We start from the raw sequence: 21,140 nt of genomic DNA on the forward strand, positions 1-21,140 counted from the left end.
CTAATTTCTTAAATCAATTTCTACTCTTCCCAAATACTTAGTCTATGACTTAGTTTAATCAAACCAAAGTTTCATACCAATTTTCCTTGTTGTTCCTCTTATAACAAATCCCATGTGTATAAGTGACTGACTGTTAAATAATTAACTTCCATAAAACTTTCATTACTACTGTGATTCGAATTAAACAAGTACATAATCAAAAGTGTGAGATTTCAGGTTCTCATGGCGACAGGTATGAATATGCCTATCCTCTGGGTTGTTGCTCCGTGTAATTGGTGGAAGTTTACCGACGTTTCAGGGGTATCTCCATCAACAGAGTGATGAGCTGTGATGACGTAGGTTGGAAAGGTCCTCTGAAACGTCGGTAAACTTCTAATAAACTACACGGCGCAACAGCCCAGGAGACAACCAACTTCTTTATCGATAACCGTTCAATGTGGAATCGACATGTGCATCCCACATCGGCCCATTTTATCTCATAAGGTGACAAAGGTCAGTGTATGACCAATAGCAGGAGACGTCTCTCGCTGTATCTCGCTCACAATGCAGAATGACAGTTGGCTATCCTTGTCGAATTGGTCGTCTTGACAACAGAGACTCACACCTGAGTGTCCGGCCAATCAATATTGCGAACGGACGGTGACGCATGACCCATCCCGCAAGGTCATGTGATACGCCGCGTGGCAGGAGCACTACCCACGTGACATCACTTCAACCCTGACCTCTCTTACAATGTTTTCTTTTGATACACACGCAATTTGCATTTGATTGCGGATACGGCCATTGCACGGAAGGACAAGCGAAACGTCGAAGTTGATTCCTGTAGACGCGTCATTTATTTTTGTTGTTTAATGATGCGGGCAGTAGCTGACCACATAGCGTGGAATGATAGGATGATTAATAAATGATGAACTGGAAGAGATATGGAAGGAAACGGTAGTGAAAGAGGGGGTTATGCCCAAGTCAGTGGGGACAAATGAACTCGTCCGATTGACGTGTCCACGAGAGTTCTTTGCGCCTTGCACATGCTAATTATTTAACAAAAAGTACAGATTATCTTATATTAATTGATATGTCTTTCTTTTTGCCCTGTGGCTCTACAAATCTTGGATAACTTGGGTCACCGTTTAACAGAAGTTACCAAACCATTTTTCCAACACTCTGTAGGACTCGCGAGAAGTGCGCCAGGACAAATGTGTCTAATTAGAAGAGTTCGAGCGTTTTTCAATGTTTGGAGAAAAGTAGAGGTAAAATGAAAAAAACATATGGACACGCACAAACGGTAAGCTGTGGACAAAGTTGAGGAGGTCTTCGCCTTCAGAATTCTAAAAATGGCTTTGCGGAAATGTTACAGGCCCATTCCTTGTGCGTGACATCGCGTGGAGACGTCCCAGACATGTAGACCACTAACTTGATGTAATCAATAAAACCTTAGAAGAAGAAAAAAGCACAGCTAGTACCATACATAAATCATTCAATTGATGCCGACGTCACAGACGACTGATTGTTATTCTAATAATGTCGCAACACTGCACCACCGGATTCTAAGATAGTAAAAAGACTGTTTGCACAGTAGTTACAGATTACTGTAATTTCTGGAATATTTATTTTCATGACCACTTTCGCAATTAGTAAATAGCCGCCAGTTATCTAATACTGGCATGGGAATTTTCCTGTAGAGAGTTCGAATGGTCTTTACACATAAAAAATTGTCTTCATATGTCCTAAAAATACAATATAATTCACAGCAAATCAGCAAGCTTCAGGCTTCCTGCCAAATATTATGCGTAAAAATATACGCCAGTTAAAATTTTGTTTAATTTTTCTGTGGTATAACACAGAGACAGAAAGTCTTGAGACTTAAGATGTTACAAAAGACAGAAATGGGTCAAGATCATATTCGATTTTTTACCAGAACTGATAATAACTAGATAGCCTAGGGAACCCCATGGTTCAAAATCGAATTAGCCAAAGCCCTCCACCGGACCCTGCCCTGGGCCAACAAAATCCAGACGCCTTCAACTCCTATTTCCCATAGATCCCATTTGATGTTATCCTGCCATCTACGTCTAGGTCTCCCCAGCGGTCTCTTCTCCTCAGGCTTCCCGACCAATACCCGGTGCACACCTCTTGTCCCATCCATGCGCGCTACATGCCCCGCCCAACTCATTCTTTTCGACTTAATCACCCTGACAATATTAGGGGAGGAGTACAGATTTTTAAGCTCATCTTTATGCAGTTTTCTCCATGCCCCATCGTCTTCTCTCCTAGGCCCAAATATCCTTTTCAGCACCCTGTTCTCAAACAGCTGTAATCTGTGTTCCTCCCTCAGAGAGACCATGTTTTGCACCCATACAAAACAACAGGCAATATTTTTTGTACATTTTAATCTTCAGGTTCTTAGAAATCAGACAAAATACTTTGAACTGAAAAGTAACAAGCACTTCCAGAATTTAGTCTCCTCCTAAATTCCTCATGAATATAATTTTGATTTGTTCAAAATTAAAATACTGTAGAAGCACAGGTTATACATGAAGCAAATTGTAAATTTATCTTTGCTTTCCAGCATTGTGGTGGATGATGTGGATGCAGGTGAGAAACCTGAACCCGAACTGGAGGTGAACACGGCTAAAACTGTCCAAACGTCTACAACAGACAGCGACACTAGAGATATGAAAGAGGAGTCTGATGCTCGCATAAAACAAATTCAGGTAAATCAATAAGTTACAAGCACTTATTCAAGCATTCTTGAGCATTCTAAAAGAAATATTCACAATTATTCTGCCATTTTAAAAAAATCTTCTCAGTGGTCAAGGCAAAACCACACACTTCAATGACTTCTGATATTTATGAAGAGACTACATATCCTGTTCTTACAGCAACCACGCTGACGCCTGCAAATGAACGGGCAGTGAAAGTCATCTCTAATCTCATAGTCATGAAAAAGACAGAAATACATAACTTACCAGTACATTTTTTTGCAGACATGAACCCTTCTACACATACTGAAGCTCTCAAAATTGCAGTTTCATCTACAATCCATGTTTTCCTTGGAATTTATTTTATTCTGATACAGATAAACAAATCTGAAACAATTTAATATTATCTGTCGCTGAACACTTTACAAACCCAACACTAGCCATCCTGTTATCGATTGTTTAAAGGGGAAAAAAAGACTGCGTGAGAAGCTATTTGAATAGGTGGACACTGTTATACATAATTACCGGGGTAAGAACAACGGACGTATTAACATGATAAGGTTCGTCTACCCATTCTTATAAAATATGATGTATGTTGTAAAAAACCATAAAACTAGCAGGTTATGCTGTAACCTCAAGCATTGGAATCATCTAAATGAGACTTCAGGCTTTGTCTTCTGGGTTCTTGCAACGTGTAGTCTCGTAGAACTTAGCTGGTGTTTCAGAGTTTCCTGATGTCTCCATCATCATGGTGATCACCCTTCTACCAGGCTGCACAGTGCAACAACCCGGAAGACAGTCATCTTAGTACCATCTAGTTTATTTTTCTAAATTATAAGATAAACCTCACATTTTGATAGTAAATAATAATAGTTTCACCTATCTTAATATTTCTAATCTGCCACTTACATTTACAAGAGGAAACTGCCACAGTAAAGTAACGTCCTTTGTACGTGTGCAGGCAGCCGACGACACAAACCAAAAACACTGAATTTAGAACTTGTTGCAGATAGAGGCGGAGAGCCGTAAGAACGAGTTCGCCAAACTTCTAGAAGAGCACGCACAAGTAATCAAAGAACTGAAGAAAATGGAAGAGGGCCCACCTTCTGTAGCTGTTACAGGACCGACAAAAGCATGATCATTACAGAGGGACAATGAAAGAAAAATGAGGAAAAAGGGACAAAAGAAGGGAGACAGGAAAGGAAAAAGACAAAGAGATAAATTAACCCAATGTAACTGTCCATTACAACCAAAGAACTTTACGCTGTGTATCTTCGAAGGAGCAGATCACCGCCTTGTGCTATCCAGATTAAAGTGTCAGTTTTCAAGAAGGACAGACTTGTGCGTAGTTCTGTGGGAGTAGTAGCTCATTTAATTCAAAAGTCTATTCAATCAACAATCAGCAAGTGATTTCAGATTATGAACCTTGTATTCATATGTCATCAACTATTCATGCTGAAGTGGGACGTTGTCGGATTTTACGGAATATTATTAGCAGAAATTACTTCATATATTCAGATCCATGTATACAATGTTTCAATTACTAAATGATAAGTAATATTCAGTCTGGGGTGGGGGGGGGGAGCAAGATATTGGACCATTTAATAATAATTTGTTTGAAATCTTGTATAACTACGTGCATAAAAACGAATGCGGTCCTTACATTTTTGCGAATAGTTTGCATACATTTATACAAGGTTTTAAAAATTAAAAAGATACTGACTTCTTGAATTGTCCTCCATTTGTAATATAAAGTTAAAGATTATTTTCCTAAGATATTCTCATAATCCATGTACATTATTGTATCTTCTGTATAAGGTTTCAAGCCTTCCTGGCAGCTAAATGCAATTACGTCTTAGAAGGATCACGCATATCAATAAGGAATAAGTTTCCAACATTTTGCAGACTGTCTCTGCCTCCTTCATCATTCAGGGATGACGCAACTAAAACTGATCATTACTTATAAGAACAGTGTTCTTGTCCAAAAGTGAACCAACATTGGAAAGCTACGCAAACTCGGGCATTCACTCTTCCTACCAGCGGCTCCACAATGAATGCTGCTTAACAACCTGGTCATCATGATGGTAAGAGTAAAGATGGCTGCCTTCTGGGTTGTCGCGCTGTGTGTAGTCTGACAGAAGTTTAAAGATGTTTCACACATTACTGCCGCCTCCCTCATCAGGCGATGGAGGCAGCAAGTACCTCTGAAATGTTCATAAACATCTGCCTGACTACAAACAGCACGACAACCCAGAAGACAGCCATCTTTATCCTTACCACTAGAATTCATAGATGGCTTAACACTACTTAACATCACGGACTGTAATCCCAGGCAGGACGAGTGCAGGCCCGATCTGAATCACCGTTTCTCTGCCGTCCCACTCTTGGTCTCAGAGCCAACTACATGTACATATGCAGTGAACATCAGTTCTTGATGATGATGATGGATGAGGGAATCTCCAAAGCACTGAAAACTCATTCCATACTGACATGGCAGATCACATCAGAAGACTTCATTGCATCAAGTATCCAAACTGAGGATTCTTAAGTTGGCTCTTCTGATCGCACTGTACAGTAAATTTCAATAATACGTGTTTAAATATGTAGGTAATTTCCTTTCAAGAACTGTGTGATTCTAGGTGTACATATGTTAAGAATTATAGTAATTTGTTCCATTTTTATTTAGAAAATAGATCTATCCAATAAAAACTCTCTGTTGCATAAAAGACAGTTATCAAAACTTCAGTCCACTTCCAGAAGTCATACGAAGTTATATTACTTTTTCATTATAAAATATTCGCAGTTACGCTAAGCAACAATGTTTGATAATCCTGAAACATTCTTTCTGTCCTGTACGCAGAACTTTTTGTAATTACTAAGTTGCTTAATAAAGCTTTCGTAGATAATCTGAATTTATAAAGAATAAAGTGACATCAATAATTGTACAGTAAAATTTTTATCATAGCCTTTTTAGAAATTTAAAAGTATCGGTGTGAACCAACAAATTGCAAACGCATCTTCGGATGTGATGTGATCAAGAAAACTAAACATCCAAATTGTGACACTGTTCATGGGACAATGACACTCTTACCCGATGGTTTATTTTTATATACATGATTGTAATAAATATAAAAATTTGTAGTATGCAATTTTAATGTATTTAGGAAGGGAAAAATAGACTATATGAACTGCTTAGAAGGTTAAGAAATTAAAAAATAACTGAAGAATGTGTTAGAATTGTTAGAATTATTGTTACTATAAGATTATGGCAATATTTTGAAAAAATTAAAAATCCTACATAACTGATTCATTTTCATTAAAAAGCAGGATTGTTCCATTATTATCTGTCCATAGCATACAGCCTTTAGAATGTGTCAACATTTATATAAAACAATCTTTATGTAACAAAATGAAAGTGTTATGTTCAACTAAGTACATGCACCAGAGTTTTAAAAAATTAACTTAATTTTTACATAAAAATAAAAATCCTTGCTCAAGCTAGAGGACATATTATTTTATAAATTCCAACAATTCATTCAGAAAGATAACAAAATTGTGAAATAAAATACTTAAAAAAGATTATCAATAAAGAATTTCAAGTGTAATATAAAATCACAAGCATTAAGATATGTTCATATTAAATTAATTTCTCTTTGATACTTTAGATTTTAAATTAAATACATTCCATGACATAAAATAAATAGAGGAATTATCCATAACTCTTTAACAATTCTCCTAATGATGGCACCAGGAAGACAATGATCATCGTTGAGATCTACGGAAACAAATACAGCACAAGTATTAAGAACAACAAGTACACATTATGAAAGTCTTGTTTTATTCAACACCCCGTTAATTAGAGGTACCGTAATGACTGAGCTAACGGTGAGTTGCTAGGGGTGACATATATTAGGAAAATAAAGATTCTTGTTATTCTGTTTAAAACAAGTACACTAATCTCATTATCAGAATAAATGTCCAGTAAATTACATATATTACAGGTGTATGTGTGGTGAGTGTGTGCAGGGGAGCATCCTATTCAAAATGCCACAACATTCTCATTTAAGAAAGATGTTCTTGTCTTGAGATCAAATTTGGCTTGAATGTCTATGATTCTGATCTTACATTTCACCAAAAGTCCTGTCATTTTTGTAATTTCAAATTAAAAAAAATTGTAATTTCTCTCAGAATTTCAAACAACAAAATTCTTAAAGCTGAGTGAGACTTTAAAAGCTACAATATCCTTACCTTTCAAGTATCAACAGCTTGAAGCTTGTGCCCCTACTTCATTAAGTGAGAGTGGATGATCTTGAGTGACACTTGAGCCCACAGACAGACAGAAATACTCTTTAATACATGAACATATTCAAACATCACATTCAGATTCCTTTGCTGAATCATACCAAGCCTTCACAGAAATACATGATTTCTGTCATCATGTTTTTTTTCTTCCCCTTTTTCTACTTTATATACCAGCGTGCCTCTTCTCAAACTCTGCACATTGTGATTCCAAAATTAGTTTCCTTAACTGCTGTAATACCAAATGCCACAGTCACGTGGTTAACACCCCCCCTTTATATCTGGGAAGTCCAGGGTTCAAATCTTGGCCCAAATTCTGGGATAGTATCTCAATAGGCTACAACCACTTCCTTTCATAATTCATTATTTGTAATCAGTCAAAGCTGTAGTCCGAGCTACATTGTTAAGCCACAAGTAAATAAAACTGGTACTCTCAGAGTGGCACAATTTAACACTGAACAATAAAATATCCAAGGAAATCTTTATTCAAAATACAGAAGAGCTTACCTGTAAAATTGATATCACATAAGGTAAGCATTTGATTAGTAGCAACAATTTATTCCTGTTCTCCATGAATCTGACTACTAAGCAGCATGATTTTATGGCTAAGTTTAGCATTACGATCTTTCAAGTAACGAATCAAATCTGCCTGCTTCTCTAAGAGATCGTAGATGTGATCACCACGCTCTCTGGAAATAAGAAATATAATGTTATAAAGTAGGATCAGAAATAATGACATACACGTATGACACTGTGAAAAATTATTCTGGACTCAGGAAATGCCAACATCTCAAGGAGAAACATAAACAAAAATACAGAAATTTTTTTTCTCAGGATAACACTGTTTTTTGTTTAAAAAACATTAATTATAAGATATAAAACACTCGTGATAACTTAAAGGATATCCTTAGGGTCAGAATCACCATTCAGGTTTTTAATATCAAGGTTTCCATATGCACAGTGATCTGGAACATTTGAGAAATTTGGAAAGTACCGAAGTAGACAAACAGATAACGCTTTTTACCTGTAACCAACTTCACCACCACTGTAACTGTCCTGTATGAAACTTCTCATCCACTCTTCCCGCTCAACATCAGGAGGTGGCTTACTTCTGTTAAACTGAATCACTTTGCCTAAATAACAACATAAGCAACAAAATAAATAAAAAAATTAACATAACATTATAAATATACCCCTCACCACAGCGCAGAATTTCATTCAGTGCAACTTACGGATATAAAGCAATATGACGCAAGCCAGAACGGCAGTTTCTACTGCAATAAAGACACACAAATGATTTACAGGCTTTGAGAATCCATCGACACTGCACTGTTGCTTAAAATCCTCGTAGAGATGCTGCAGGAGTGTACTTGAAACCAACAAAAGAGCATTCCCTGAGAGAGAGAGAAAAAAGGAGAAACATTACCCTTGAATACACTTCACGGAAATTTAGCCAGTTCATAGAACTCCACATCAGGTACAGTTATCTGCAACTGTTTTATAAAAGTGGCTTTGACAGGCAAGAAGGTTGCCAGAATAGGACTGGGAAGAGATATAAGTACAAGCGTATTGCCCAAGTGAAGTCCATGATCTCACCAATTACTTCAGTGCGTACAGGCTTGAACTATTCACAGATGATCATGTTGAGAAAAAAGAGGTCACCCCTGTCTGAGTGTGAAAAGAGGAAACATGAAGAGGATGAGGATGAGAAGAATGAGAATGAGTCAGTTCCTTAAAATTCCAGGCAGAGATAAGACCTTATATCATTATCAACACTAGATTCTGCACAATTCAATTTTATTGATCTCAATATTGTATTTTCTGATCCCAAGCACTTAAAACTGATGTGGTTTTCCTGTATATATGTTAAGGAATTTACTTTGTAAAATAGTCTTAAAATAAAAAATAACAAATGAAACATATTGATAACTATTTACACTTACAAAAAGAAACAATATAAAATGGAATTCGACTATGACTATATGTCTGCTGATAGAATTCCAGATAACCATTTACTCTTAATGCATGATGTTTTTGTTTGATATGATTATCCACAATCTGAAACAATGAAAAACAATAGTCATGTAGAATCAAAAGTGGAACCTGAGAAATGATTTCTTAAGTAATCCCCAAACTTAGAACTTTTTTAAGTTCAAAATATTTTACATTACTATAACCACACAATCTAAACTGCTATTATAAAAGCGAAAACTGTGGTTACCTTAAGTCACACAGCATTTTAATATACAGTTTCACACTTAAATAACCAATTAAACACAATACTATACTTTTACCCTGTATCAACTCACTCTTACACAATTCAACACATTCGCTTGATCTAACTGAAAGAGACTTAACTATTTTGTATTGTCATTCTTCAAAAACCACCCCATTTCTCCTTACCACTTCCCAATTCCGACCCCACTCCAGCCACATCACTCTCACTGCATTCTTTATACTTCTCATGCGGTCTTCTTCCTAAATGTTAATATCACCTAACTAACTAGATGGCTTATGGAACACAAAGGTTCATCACCGAATTAACCAGAGCCACCTATAGCTCCCTGTCCTGGGCCAGAAAAATCCAATTGCCTAATATCATCTATCACAAGCATTTTATCATAAACTCTAACCAACAGGAGCAGTAAGTCATTAAATGTTGTGACAATGTATCTTTTAGAGAATTAGCCAGTTACTTAATGTTCAGACCTTCTACAGAAAACTCTGGTATCAGGGCCACCGATCCAATAACAATAAGAAAACTCCACTGGACCCTATACTGAGTTAAATTCTTATTATGACCACTCACATTCCCACAATCTTTGTTCCATAACATAACTCTCCATATAATAAATGTGTGATAACCCAATGCTCAACTTCAAAATGTAGAATAGGTCGTAACTACTGTATTAACAAATCTGCAACTATTATCATATCTGGAGACCTTACAATGTACCATGTTGTGATGACACATAATCATAAAACAACAAAATAATTATTAAACTAAAAAAAAGTCATATTTCATATATCTGCAGGTCCTTTAATTAACTTTTACCAGATGTGTGACTCTGCTGACCGTGTGTTGCAGCTAAACCATTAAACCTCATAACTAAAGTCTGGCTGCATAACATATAACTAAATAAATACATAAAATACATGATAAACTCACCAATGAGATACACCAAAATGCAGCATGTATGTAAAGAGTGATAAAATATGGTGCACATCTCTCTAGTTTTTCTGGCCATAAAACAGCAAGGATGATTGTTGTACCTAGCACAGCGACCTTAAAATGTCACGAAAGGTTATACGATACCAAACATGTCTTACTATCAATGCAACACACTATAACTGTACTTTAACAATGTAATTTTACATCTGAAAATTGACACTAAATACATATTACCAAAAATACAACTGTCATGTTGAGGGTCATACAATGATTAGGCCGATCCAGCAACATTAGAAGATGGATGTTAAGAAAAGTGATGAGAAATAAGAACCTATTTTAACCTTTAACTGAAATTCTGTATCTGAAAGGTACTGATGATAACTTACAGATAAAAAAAGTTCCATTGTAACTATCACCACTGTTTTAAGTGGTGTGAATTTCTTTTCCACATCAGTACCAACAACTGGTAGAAGCATCTGTGAATCATCTCCACCAGCACTAAGGCTCAAAGAGGCATCATTAAAAAACAACCCTCCCTACAAAAAAAATAACAAAATATGAATGATAATCCTTGGTGTATATCAGACACAAGAAATAATAATAATAATAATAATAATACTTTATTTCCTGTAGATCAAAAATACATTGACATAGGATATGTCAATCTATAATATACATTATCAAAATACATTAATGATTATGATATAATCCCATTTGAGATATAGCATTATACATATTAGATTATCCGTAGCCAATATTCAAAAATTCTTCATTAATATAGTCATCTAGAGAATAGTAACACCCCTTAATAAGAAAGTCTTTCAATTCCTTCTTAAACTGATTGTTATTTCTTATTTGTTTTATTATGGTAGGCAGTTTGTTATAGAAGAAACAACCTGCTACAGACGGTTTGCTATTATAAAGTTGTAACTTATGTACATATTTATTATAATCATTATTATTTCTTGTGTTATATGTATGTACTTGTTTGTTTACAGTGCAAACACTTTTCTTTTGCATACAAAATGGTTTCTTGAATGTATAACGAGTATACTGTTAATATCTTTAAATGCCTAAAACTATCTGTGCACGATTCAGTTGGTTTTAAACCTGCTGTGTACCTTACTGCCCTTTTTTTAAGAGTAAAAATTCGTCGAGTGAGTACTTCAGCACTCTTTCCCCATACGATGACTCCGTAAGACAAAAAGGGATAAATCAAACCATAATACATTATTCTTTCATTTAGATTAAGTATTTTAGAGAGACTATTAATTATAAATAGTTACGGCCAATTCTACTACACATTCTTTCAATATGTACTTCCCAACTCGGAGTGCAATCAATCACAACTCCCAGGAAGTTAGTACTTTTTACTTTAACTATTTCCCTGTTCTTTATTAAAAATTTTTGATTACTTTCCTCCCTACATTGTTTTGTCCGGAAAAAAATAATGTGTTTTAGTTGGATTTATAAATAAATTATTTATCTCAGAATACTGCTTTACCAACTCTATATTGTCTAAGGTTAACTTTTGGAGTTCATTCAAATCCTGACCCATATTCAATATTGATGTGTCATCAGCATACATTAATGTTCTGCCTTGTGTTAGATGTGGAATATCATTTACATATAAAATAAAAAGTAATGGACCTAGGTCAGACCCTTGAGGAACTCCAAATCTAACTGGAAGGCTACTTGACAAGTATTCTTTCATTTGATTGTTTGCTACATGTCAGACTTTTACTTGTTGTGTTCTGTTTGTGAGATAGGATTTGATTAGCTTATGTGGTATGCCACGAACTCCATATTGGTATTGGGACTAAAACAAACACCTCCACCAGCAAACCCATTCTCACAAAGATTAATTACTGTAAATTATATGTATAAGGAATATCAGAGTCACAATGCTTTCCTAAGTTTAATTAAAATCTATAGAAAAGTAGCAGTCTCTTAATCTATACACATTAGCACCTACACACAATCTGATAAAAGCCATATCTGAATAATCTTTGATTGAGCATAAAAAAGACAATAATTAAGCACATGATGAAATTATCTCATTTATTTTATATTGTTTTAGGCCCACTACATAAAATTATAATAAAATGAATAACCAAAACCAAACTTAAAATTTATATATAATTTCATTTTTAAAACGCAGGCACTAAATCCTCAGAGAAGGGATAAGTATCTAAAGACAACAGTCACCATCAGGCTCATTAAATCTTAATTCCTTCCAATCGTATTCAAGTTCCTTGAATATAATATAAATGTTGAATGTAAACGATAGTTCGATTGGCGCTACATAACCTAGCTGCCATTTCAACCTGACAAAGTGAATCCACTGTCAAATATATACTTTGGCAAGATGACAAGTCAGAACACTTCAAAGCTTAGGTCCAATTCATATATTGAAAGAAAACTAATGAAAGCTTAAAAACTATTTACCCCAGTCGATGTACTGAAGTTCCTACTAAGACTAACCATAACGTTAATGTTATCACGTTACGTGTAGAGATTTGAATTACGACTCCATCCTATTTACGTCTGTATTTATTGCTGCTTAACGTTCAAACACAAGCACTTGCACTCTCCTCAGTATTAAGCTTCCAACAGACCAACAGCACACCTGAACAAACACACAGAATTCGTAGTGACTACGACCACGGATCACATACGACAGACATCCGACTTACATATTTAAGTAGTAGATTAACACCTCCAGTTGACGACGGACCACGATTAAAGTCCAGTATTGACAAAACTCTGTATCGAGATATCGAAATATTATTTTTTCGCTTCCTCTCTGACGCAGATAACCTTACTTCTTTCCTGAGCATTTAAAACCGTGTTTTGTAGGTTATGTTGCCGGAATGTACTACTACATCTGAAGTGTTCTGTAAATCTTCTAATGCACCTTGCTGAGATACCCGCTAATGTTGATAGTATTGACATGTTTGCAGCAAATGGGAATGATGAATTTGAAACTTCTGAATGATTGTATAAAGTCTTAAAACATGCCTGTTGCAGGATACAAATTACATTTAATATTCCGATTAATAATCTTATACAGTTTTGCAATTCCAGCATCGTCATACGTGATGGAATTAGGTAATTAATAGTATCCTTAAATGAGAAAGGTGACTAACAATAAGTAGATGAGAAATAGAAATGGGCGTTAAGTACCTGTTTTACAGAAACAGCATTGGAATTACACTGCATATAGTGGTCACAGTAGTGACCATTTTTATTGTAAGTGTGAAAACGTAGAGATATTGGAAATCTCTTTTTGTCAGATTCATGATCAAGTATGTGACATTTTTGTACACCAATGTGCTTATAAATAGAAAGTATGATGTAACTTTTAACTACTGTATCAGATTTCAGGCTGTCTTGGTGGTGAGCATGAAGATGACTGTCTTTTGTATTGTTGTAGTCTGGTAGAACAGAATACAATTTATTTACAATCCGTAGATGCTTCATAGCAAGATGTTGGTAGAAGTTTACTGGCATTTCAAGGGTGCTTGCTGTCTCCATTGTCAGGGTGACTACTACCAGATTGCATATTGCAGTATCTCAGATAACAGTTATCTTTATACTACCATATGATTTACAGGTCCTGCTGTTCATAATGTAGAAGAAAACATCATGTCATATACACAGTTCACACAATCTGAAATAATTATTTGCAGGTCCAGTAAACAAACTTGTTCGATGTCCTGGGTTGTACTGTGGACGGGAATTATTCTCAAATGGAAGTTGGAGTAATTGTGGTGCATGTCCACGTGGTTACAGGACAAATGCCTCTTCAGCATGTATAAAATGCAATGACAGTCCCAAATTTTATGATTGGTTATATCTTGGTTTTATGGCATTGCTTGCATTTGTTTTACATTGGTTCTTCATAGATACAACTTCTAAGAGAAGAAGGTACTTATAATATTTGCTATCCTAAGTAACAAGCTAGGAAGATAAAGGTAAAGCTTCATCTGTTCCTTGAGCTCCAAACTGTGAACACTGAAAGGAATGAGTTAAAGTTGAGTAGTCCTAACATACTCATAAGCTGCCATAATGAAATGAAAAAATTCAAGTCACACAGATGTGGATATGTAGATGGGATGGACATATAGCATAGATTTGGAGAAAGGCAGCTCCCAAACTGCCAAATTGACACACACTACTGACTGCTTCTTAAGTTATTTAATAATTGGTTATATAGCATGAAACAAAAAGGGAATATGATTATGAGTGATAATGAGGAAAGGATATAGATGGAGATGGCAGTGATCTATTTCTAGATGCTGTCCTGATATATGCTGAGATACTAAGGAAATCAACTGATACCTGTCAGGATAGCAAATAATCCAACTGAGATTTGAACCAGGCACCTCCCAAATACCAGTCTAGGACATTATAACTACACCAACATGCTCAGTACAATACTTTGAGAACTCAACTTGTACTTGTTTTGAATGTCATGGCAAGTAAGACTGTCCGCATTTTCTTCTGCTTTCAGTTTCTGTAAAGAAGTGTTGGTACTACATTTCTCAGCTCTGTTTGAAGTTATAACAGCGGCCGTTCTCACACTGCTTATGACAGATCCCATGGGAAGCTTAGCTGTGCAGTCATGTCAAACAGAGAAACTGTCCGACTGGTATACATTACTTCACAACCCAAAACCAAATTATGACAAGACACTGCACTGCACCCAAGAAGCTGTATATCCTTTGTATGTTAAATTCATTGATATGGACTTTATTCTTTCTAAAACAAAGGAGATGCCTTAAAGTGGAAACCTAGTGTGTAATCACATTCATATTTTAGCCCCAATGTGTCATAAGTTGATACTGGGCTTGATTTCTAAGTGGACATAGCAGAAGGAAAACCACACAATTTGTAATTGAACATTTTGCCTGTTGACATTTCATATAATACTGGAAATATTTTGTTTTGGAAAATAATGTCACTGAATTATGTATAAATTAAGAATGGTTGGACATTCAAGACAGGATTTTGTGTCTTTTGACTGTTACAGATATACAATGGTGTTTATTTTTTATGCATTATGCGTTGTGCTTATGCTGGTTGTGAGACCCTGGTTAGCACATTTCCTACCAAAACATGGCAGAATGTCAATTTATGCAGCGCTTTACTTCTTCCCGACCTTAGCAGTTATTCATGCAGTCTTCGGGGGACTTATATGTGAGTATAATTTATTAAATGTGATTCTGCACATTTATGAATGCAGAACATTCTTGAAAGTCCCTCAAACAAAAAACTGAAATGCATGAAGTTAAGACCTTATGGGAAAATTGGAGTCAGGGAAACCAAAGACACACAAAACATGATGCTTAATTTGTATAATTAATAAACATGAAAACATTAGTGTTGGTGTTTGTTAGGGTGTTGTCAGCATTCCTGGCGAAACACACAATCAGAGTACACTTTGTGCAACTCGGTATGCACGTAGCTACTGAGATAGGTTGGTAGATATATTTACTTCATGTGTCTGTAAGAGTGACCATGAAAGAGCAAGGGACCTACATTATGTTGCACAGATATTAACACAATAGTTTTTAAGCAAAATGACGATGCTCAAACCCATGAACAAGGTGGGTCTGTTGTGTAATAAAACCCAAAATGTTGGACTACAAACAAATATGATAAACATATAACTGAAATATACTTTCTGTTTCAGATTATTCCTTCCCATATATAGTTATAATTCTGTCCGTCATATCAAATGCAGCCCATTTTGCATATAAATTGGATCAGGTAAGCTTTTGCAATAGAAAGGAAAACAGGCAAGAAAAAATCTCTGGGGTTTATGACATTTTCTGCCACCTGTGGCACAGTTTCACACAATTACCATCTTGGAATAGTTACATGTAGCAATACAAAATGGTAGTTGATTAGTTTAATCATTGCTGGCAATATGTGCAATTTTTTTATTGCTGATGTAATAACAATAAAGATTTTGAAATAACACTAGACCATAATTTTTTATGTAATTTGAAACAAACATAGCTTTAAGATAGGAAATGTTATCAAATATTTATATCTGTATTCTTTATTTTCAGTCCATGCGGTTCTTGATTGTAAGCACTGTGACAGACATAAGGAATGTTGTGATCATTCTGGGTCACTGGCTACTTCATGCATACGGGATTATTGCCATCACTGAACTAAAAGACCCTGTATTTCATTCTGCACTTATAGCGTTAGTGCCTCTACCAGCTGTATTTTATATTCTAACGGCTCGTTTCACAGACCCTAATAAACTTCATGCAGACTGACCTCTGAATATGACAACAGAATAAGGATAAGACAGTGTTTGTGTTTCAGTGCAAGACGTGATATTGTCCATCCTAAATGCCATGAATAAGCAATCCTGCCTGAATAAGACATAATTAGATAGTGTTCAACTTTGTGACAATAATGACTCGAATAGTCTGATCAAATGAGGTGCACACACCGATTCCTTGTTTATCAGGACTCCAATCAAGGCTTGAGATTGGCTGTGTGGATAGCGTTGCGTTCTGAAGCAGGCTGGTTGTCCCTACAATTCCCATTTCATTGCCATCTGTATCATCTTTAACCCGTCTTGTAGGGTAATTGCTGTATAAGAGAGAGAAAAATTAATAAGGCATTTTAGACTTTGCACTAGCTGTAAGGGGTAATCTGTTTCATACACTTATCACCAAGAGCTCCTGCCAGGAATATCTGAACACTATTCTGGACACAGTGGTAAACAGGATACCAAAAGAGATTGTACGAATCAAGCTAATAATAAAACGGAGAGTGTAATATATAATAATTTGTATGGGGTGAAAGAAGGAACATCCTAGCAAATGCCTTCTTTGACGCTGCATATACATCGTACCAAGTGTACATGCGACATACTAATTCTTTTCCTAAATTAACATACTTACTACTTCCAAAGACATAGTGTTCCAGCTCCACCACATGTAGCAAATATGTCCCTATTTTGTGGTATGTGTCGGGCCAACCATATTGTAGATTTATGTGCCTGTAAAGTGACAACAGTTTTTTAAGTACAGAATTGTTAGGTTAGGTTCATTCATCTAAATGGAATTGTTTATATTTTACTTTTGTTCAAAATAGGGAATGGAGGATTTGATTGTAATCAGTTAAACAATATAGAATTAATTTTAATGAGAGACTTGGAATTCTTTGTTTCTGTGGTGTACAGCATTAGGAACACATTTCATATTTTTATAGCATCCCTGAACATCACGAGTCTGACATGTTAACAGCAGTGGTTCCCGCTATGATTAATCCTTGTTCATTCTTCTCTATCTTATTAATCTTCTCTCTGTTTCCTTCAGTGGTCATTTCTTTCATGTCGTCTAGCTTCTAATTCCTCAAATAAAACTTACTGTTGACTCTCTGTATCATGTTTAAATAAAATGAACAAAGTAAGAAGTAAAATATAGTGTCTGAAAATGCACATGCTGTTACTGACTTACCTTTTCTGTCAAATATGCAAATCCTTTCTGTGGATGTTGTGTCCGTACATCAAAGACATAAAATTTTGATTCCAATGTCGTGACAATCATTTTATTCATGACTATATCCTTTCTATCAAATTCTATTCCACACACCTAAACCAGAATTAGAAACATATGTGAAGGGATATTACACAACTATACAAGACAAGAGAAATCAATTTGGAACGGCGTAACATCAGTAAGGCAAGTAATATTTCCCAAAGTGAGGGCCACTATATTATGTAATGATAAAATGTGATGTGTACAGGCCAAGAGCCTCATTCATGGATTAAACAGTTCATGACTTTTTACTTTGTGTTGGCAGTTACTTGCAAACTAAACAAAATAAATATAATGAGTATGCAGACTTACTCCATTTTTCACATTTGTTTCCCACCTAAGGGACATTGTTTTCAAATCAAACATCTTTATATCACCATTATCATAGCCAGAACAGACAATTCTTTCTTCAGAATTGTATGAATTACCTAAAACAAAGAACGAGGACCAGACAGCAATTATTATTATATCCACATTTTTTAAAATTAACTCCAATATACAATTTATACAACTTGCATTTCATTAAAACATTACCTAATGCAACTGTCCAACAATCTCTCTTGGCTTCTCCTTCAGCCGGTTCCATGGTAGCTACAGCTTTACCTTTCTGACGAGGATCCCAAACTTTTACGCTACCTGCACGTGAAAAATAAATAATGCTGGTATATATGTTTCATCATCTATATTAATAACTGCATCTTTATAGCGTATAACTAACTACATGGTGCACAGTCTTTGAGAATGAAAAGCTGCTCAGCCAATCAACTGATTTCCCACCGTTCATGGAAGCCTAAGATATGTTACCACACTCGCAATGGCTTGCCACTGACTCCTACCCTGAGCTGCATGAATCCAGTTCACATCCTTGAACCCTGTGTCTAACAGTAAATTTAATACATACTATCACGTGTGCAGGCATATGAAAACAAATTATACTACACATCAAATAAAAGTATCGATGATGAACCTCTTTCTGAGTGTGTTTTTATAACAAATTCAGATTATGAAAAAGATACTGCCCTTTTTAAACTATAATGTGCGAATACACAATTTCTTATAAAAATCAGAGGCACACCTGAAACCTTGTAGCAGCACAATGGCTGCAGAACACTGTGCTATAGAACCAAATATCCAACATAACATTCATATAATATAATAAACTACTGTCATAAGCATTTACAGAATTATAAAAATCAATCAGCTTTGACACATATTGCATTTTTTCCACTCAGCTGCAAAAGTGTTTTTCGTACAAAATAACCAATCAGTTGTGTATTATAGTACTTGGTGTAGGATATAAAACATTGCCCTGAGAAAGAGAATTATTTGAATTTACTTCCCATGATTACAAAAATGAAAAATAAAACATAGCATTTAGTTCTTTATTTTTCAGAGCAAACCAAAACACATATGCGATATCTTAAAATTGGTCATGCAAAGGATGCCCAAAGTAAGTGGTGTTCCAGTCAGATCTGACCGTGACACGTTATTTTCAGGCCTGGTGTACACAGGATGTCAGTACTGAGGGATTAAATGACAATATTACTGCTTCACTAGAAGGTATGAGAATCTCATCTCATATATTACTATATCTTACCATCTCTACTTCCAGTTACAATTTCTGGTGCTCCACAACCAATACTCTGACCCCCAACACCATCTATACTATTGATTATCTCTTTGTGGGCATTTGCCGTATATATAGGAGCTGTTGTATCTTCCAGGTTCCTATAAAAAATATATAGTGAGTCAGTTACTAACTGCAATTAACTTTAGAACATATTTATACAAAAATACACAACAGTTAAATCACAGTAATAATGCAAAATTCCACTTTGTGGTACAATCATCAAATTTCAGGTCACATAAGCCTGTGCTTCATGGAGATGTGAAATCAGAATTACATGCCTCATTCAGTGACATCAGAAACACCTTGAACAACATATACAAGCACTAGTCATTCATGCAAGTGCCATATTCTTACCATATATTTAACTTCCCTTCAAAATCACCTGTAGCCAAGTAACGATCTCGTAAACTGGATGCACCATAAGTCCCACATTTAAAAGCCTTGGGTTTCTCTACCTGTTTGTAAAGAATATTTATATCAGCCATCCCACTTGCTCCACCTCTCCTCCACTCCACACCACCCTTACATCTCCATCTGACTAGAGACAATTTCATTCAACTCCACACCACACATGCCACATGATACACCAAATGCACCATACCATGCACAACTCACCACACACAGCTTCACACCACAAGTCACACTGCACCAGAGCACACACCACACACTAAAATCACACCATGCTAACTCTCTCATGAGTACACACCACACACCACTCATTTACAAAGACATACAAAGCTTCCTTTAAAGTAAAAAATAAAATTATACAATCAAATCTGAAGGCCTACTAAATGTCATGCATGGATTCGTATGCCTGCATTTGGAGGAGGCATATGAACGAATAAATTTAATCCACTTATCAAGTTTTATATATTTGAATTGTGGGTACCTCTTTCACTAGCTTAACATCTCCCTCACTTAGTTCATATATGTTAATAATACCAGTTCCTCTGGGTTTCGAGCCCAGAACTACAAATTTTGCTGAACATGGTATCCAGCGACAATCGAATAATGATAACGTTGTAGATTTTTCCACATGACATATTATTTGAGGTTTCTCCATATTTGAACCACGATCACCATTTGTTGAAATTTCCTACTGAACATCATTTGTTTTGAATGCAGAGAAAAATAAAGTGTGTTGCACGGATGATAAGAAGAAAAACAGCTATCTGTGGAAAGGGACGTGCAATATGAACATGTTTGATGCGGAGTTCATTACTGAAAATAGTCAAAGAAACAGTGGAACTTAGGTCCTCACGGCGGTGAGTACGAATATAGCTATCTTCTGGGATGTGGCCACTGTGATTTGGTAGAAGTTTACTAATGTTTCTGAGATCGCTGCTACCTGCTACGTTGACTCTAAATACGTGGCACAGTTAATAGTCATAATGGGCCACAGACAATAAAACCCATAGATTAAATGTCACACAAGGTTGCAAGTGGAGTGGTGGTATGCTATAATTTATAATTGGTTTGTGTCAACTTCCGGTCTGTCATTACATTGCATTTGTTATCAGAATACCCAGAAAAATCAAAACGTAATTTCCATAAGGTTCTTCTTCTTCTTCTTGTAGCGTTATAATCCTATGTGGGTCTTAGAATTTCCATAAGGTCCATTTCAATATTATTGCCTACACCATATGTACAGCTGACCTCTAAATTAAGTACTAACAATATTTTGAGCAGAAACTCACAGCATGTCTACATATACATGGCATTAAATGAGCTTTTTTATGTTTTTTGAAAGATATACCATTTTAAGGGAC

The 21,140-nt window shown here is 35.6% G+C and overlaps 4 protein-coding genes across 8 annotated transcripts in view; 2 read left to right on the forward strand and 2 right to left on the reverse strand.

Annotated features, from left to right (window-relative positions):
- LOC110828888 (uncharacterized) overlaps positions 1-8,392 on the forward strand; it is a 40,245-nt gene extending 31,853 nt beyond the window's left edge. For both annotated transcript variants that reach the window (XM_022062031.2, XM_022062040.2), the window contains exons 3-4: positions 2,567-2,711; positions 3,709-8,392. In XM_022062031.2, the coding sequence (XP_021917723.1) occupies positions 2,567-2,711; positions 3,709-3,837 (274 nt within the window). In that variant the 3' untranslated portion in view covers positions 3,838-8,392. The remainder of the gene's footprint in view (positions 1-2,566; positions 2,712-3,708) is intronic.
- Positions 5,927-13,010, reverse strand: LOC110828877 (transmembrane protein 192). Of its 4 annotated transcripts, none has more exons than XM_022062004.2 (9): positions 12,867-13,010; positions 10,557-10,706; positions 10,168-10,284; positions 8,942-9,056; positions 8,231-8,392; positions 8,023-8,131; positions 7,506-7,687; positions 6,948-7,018; positions 5,927-6,474 (listed from the first exon to the last, which is right to left on the reverse strand). In XM_022062004.2, exons 1-7 carry the CDS (start codon positions 13,008-13,010, stop codon positions 7,555-7,557), a joined length of 930 nt encoding a protein of 309 aa, XP_021917696.2. In that variant the 3' UTR covers positions 5,927-6,474; positions 6,948-7,018; positions 7,506-7,554. The 4 variants fall into 4 exon arrangements, with proteins under 4 accessions (XP_021917696.2, XP_021917703.2, XP_021917710.1 ...); XM_022062011.2 differs by lacking the exon at positions 12,867-13,010 and adding an exon at positions 12,619-12,857; XM_022062018.2 differs by lacking the exon at positions 10,168-10,284.
- Positions 13,011-13,038: 28 nt separating this feature from the next.
- Positions 13,039-17,641, forward strand: LOC110828869 (JNK1/MAPK8-associated membrane protein). Its single transcript, XM_022061991.2, has 6 exons — positions 13,039-13,281; positions 13,863-14,100; positions 14,687-14,899; positions 15,206-15,372; positions 15,869-15,945; positions 16,251-17,641. Exons 1-6 carry the CDS (start codon positions 13,188-13,190, stop codon positions 16,464-16,466), a joined length of 1,005 nt encoding a protein of 334 aa, XP_021917683.1. The 5' UTR covers positions 13,039-13,187; the 3' UTR covers positions 16,467-17,641.
- On the reverse strand, positions 15,516-20,505 carry Wdr92 (dynein axonemal assembly factor 10). The gene is made up of 8 exons (XM_022061977.2): positions 20,261-20,505; positions 19,726-19,826; positions 19,339-19,469; positions 18,276-18,377; positions 18,054-18,169; positions 17,661-17,795; positions 17,103-17,200; positions 15,516-16,788 (listed from the first exon to the last, which is right to left on the reverse strand). The coding sequence occupies exons 1-8, from the start codon at positions 20,432-20,434 to the stop codon at positions 16,581-16,583; spliced, it is 1,065 nt and encodes a 354-aa protein (XP_021917669.1). The 5' UTR covers positions 20,435-20,505; the 3' UTR covers positions 15,516-16,580.
- Positions 20,506-21,140: the final 635 nt, after the last annotated feature.

Source organism: Zootermopsis nevadensis, unplaced genomic scaffold (assembly GCF_977971745.1).
Source record: "Zootermopsis nevadensis isolate Lab colony 2312 unplaced genomic scaffold, Znev_1.0 Znev_ptg000007l, whole genome shotgun sequence".
NCBI classification, from domain to species: Eukaryota; Metazoa; Arthropoda; class Insecta; order Blattodea; family Termopsidae; genus Zootermopsis; species Zootermopsis nevadensis.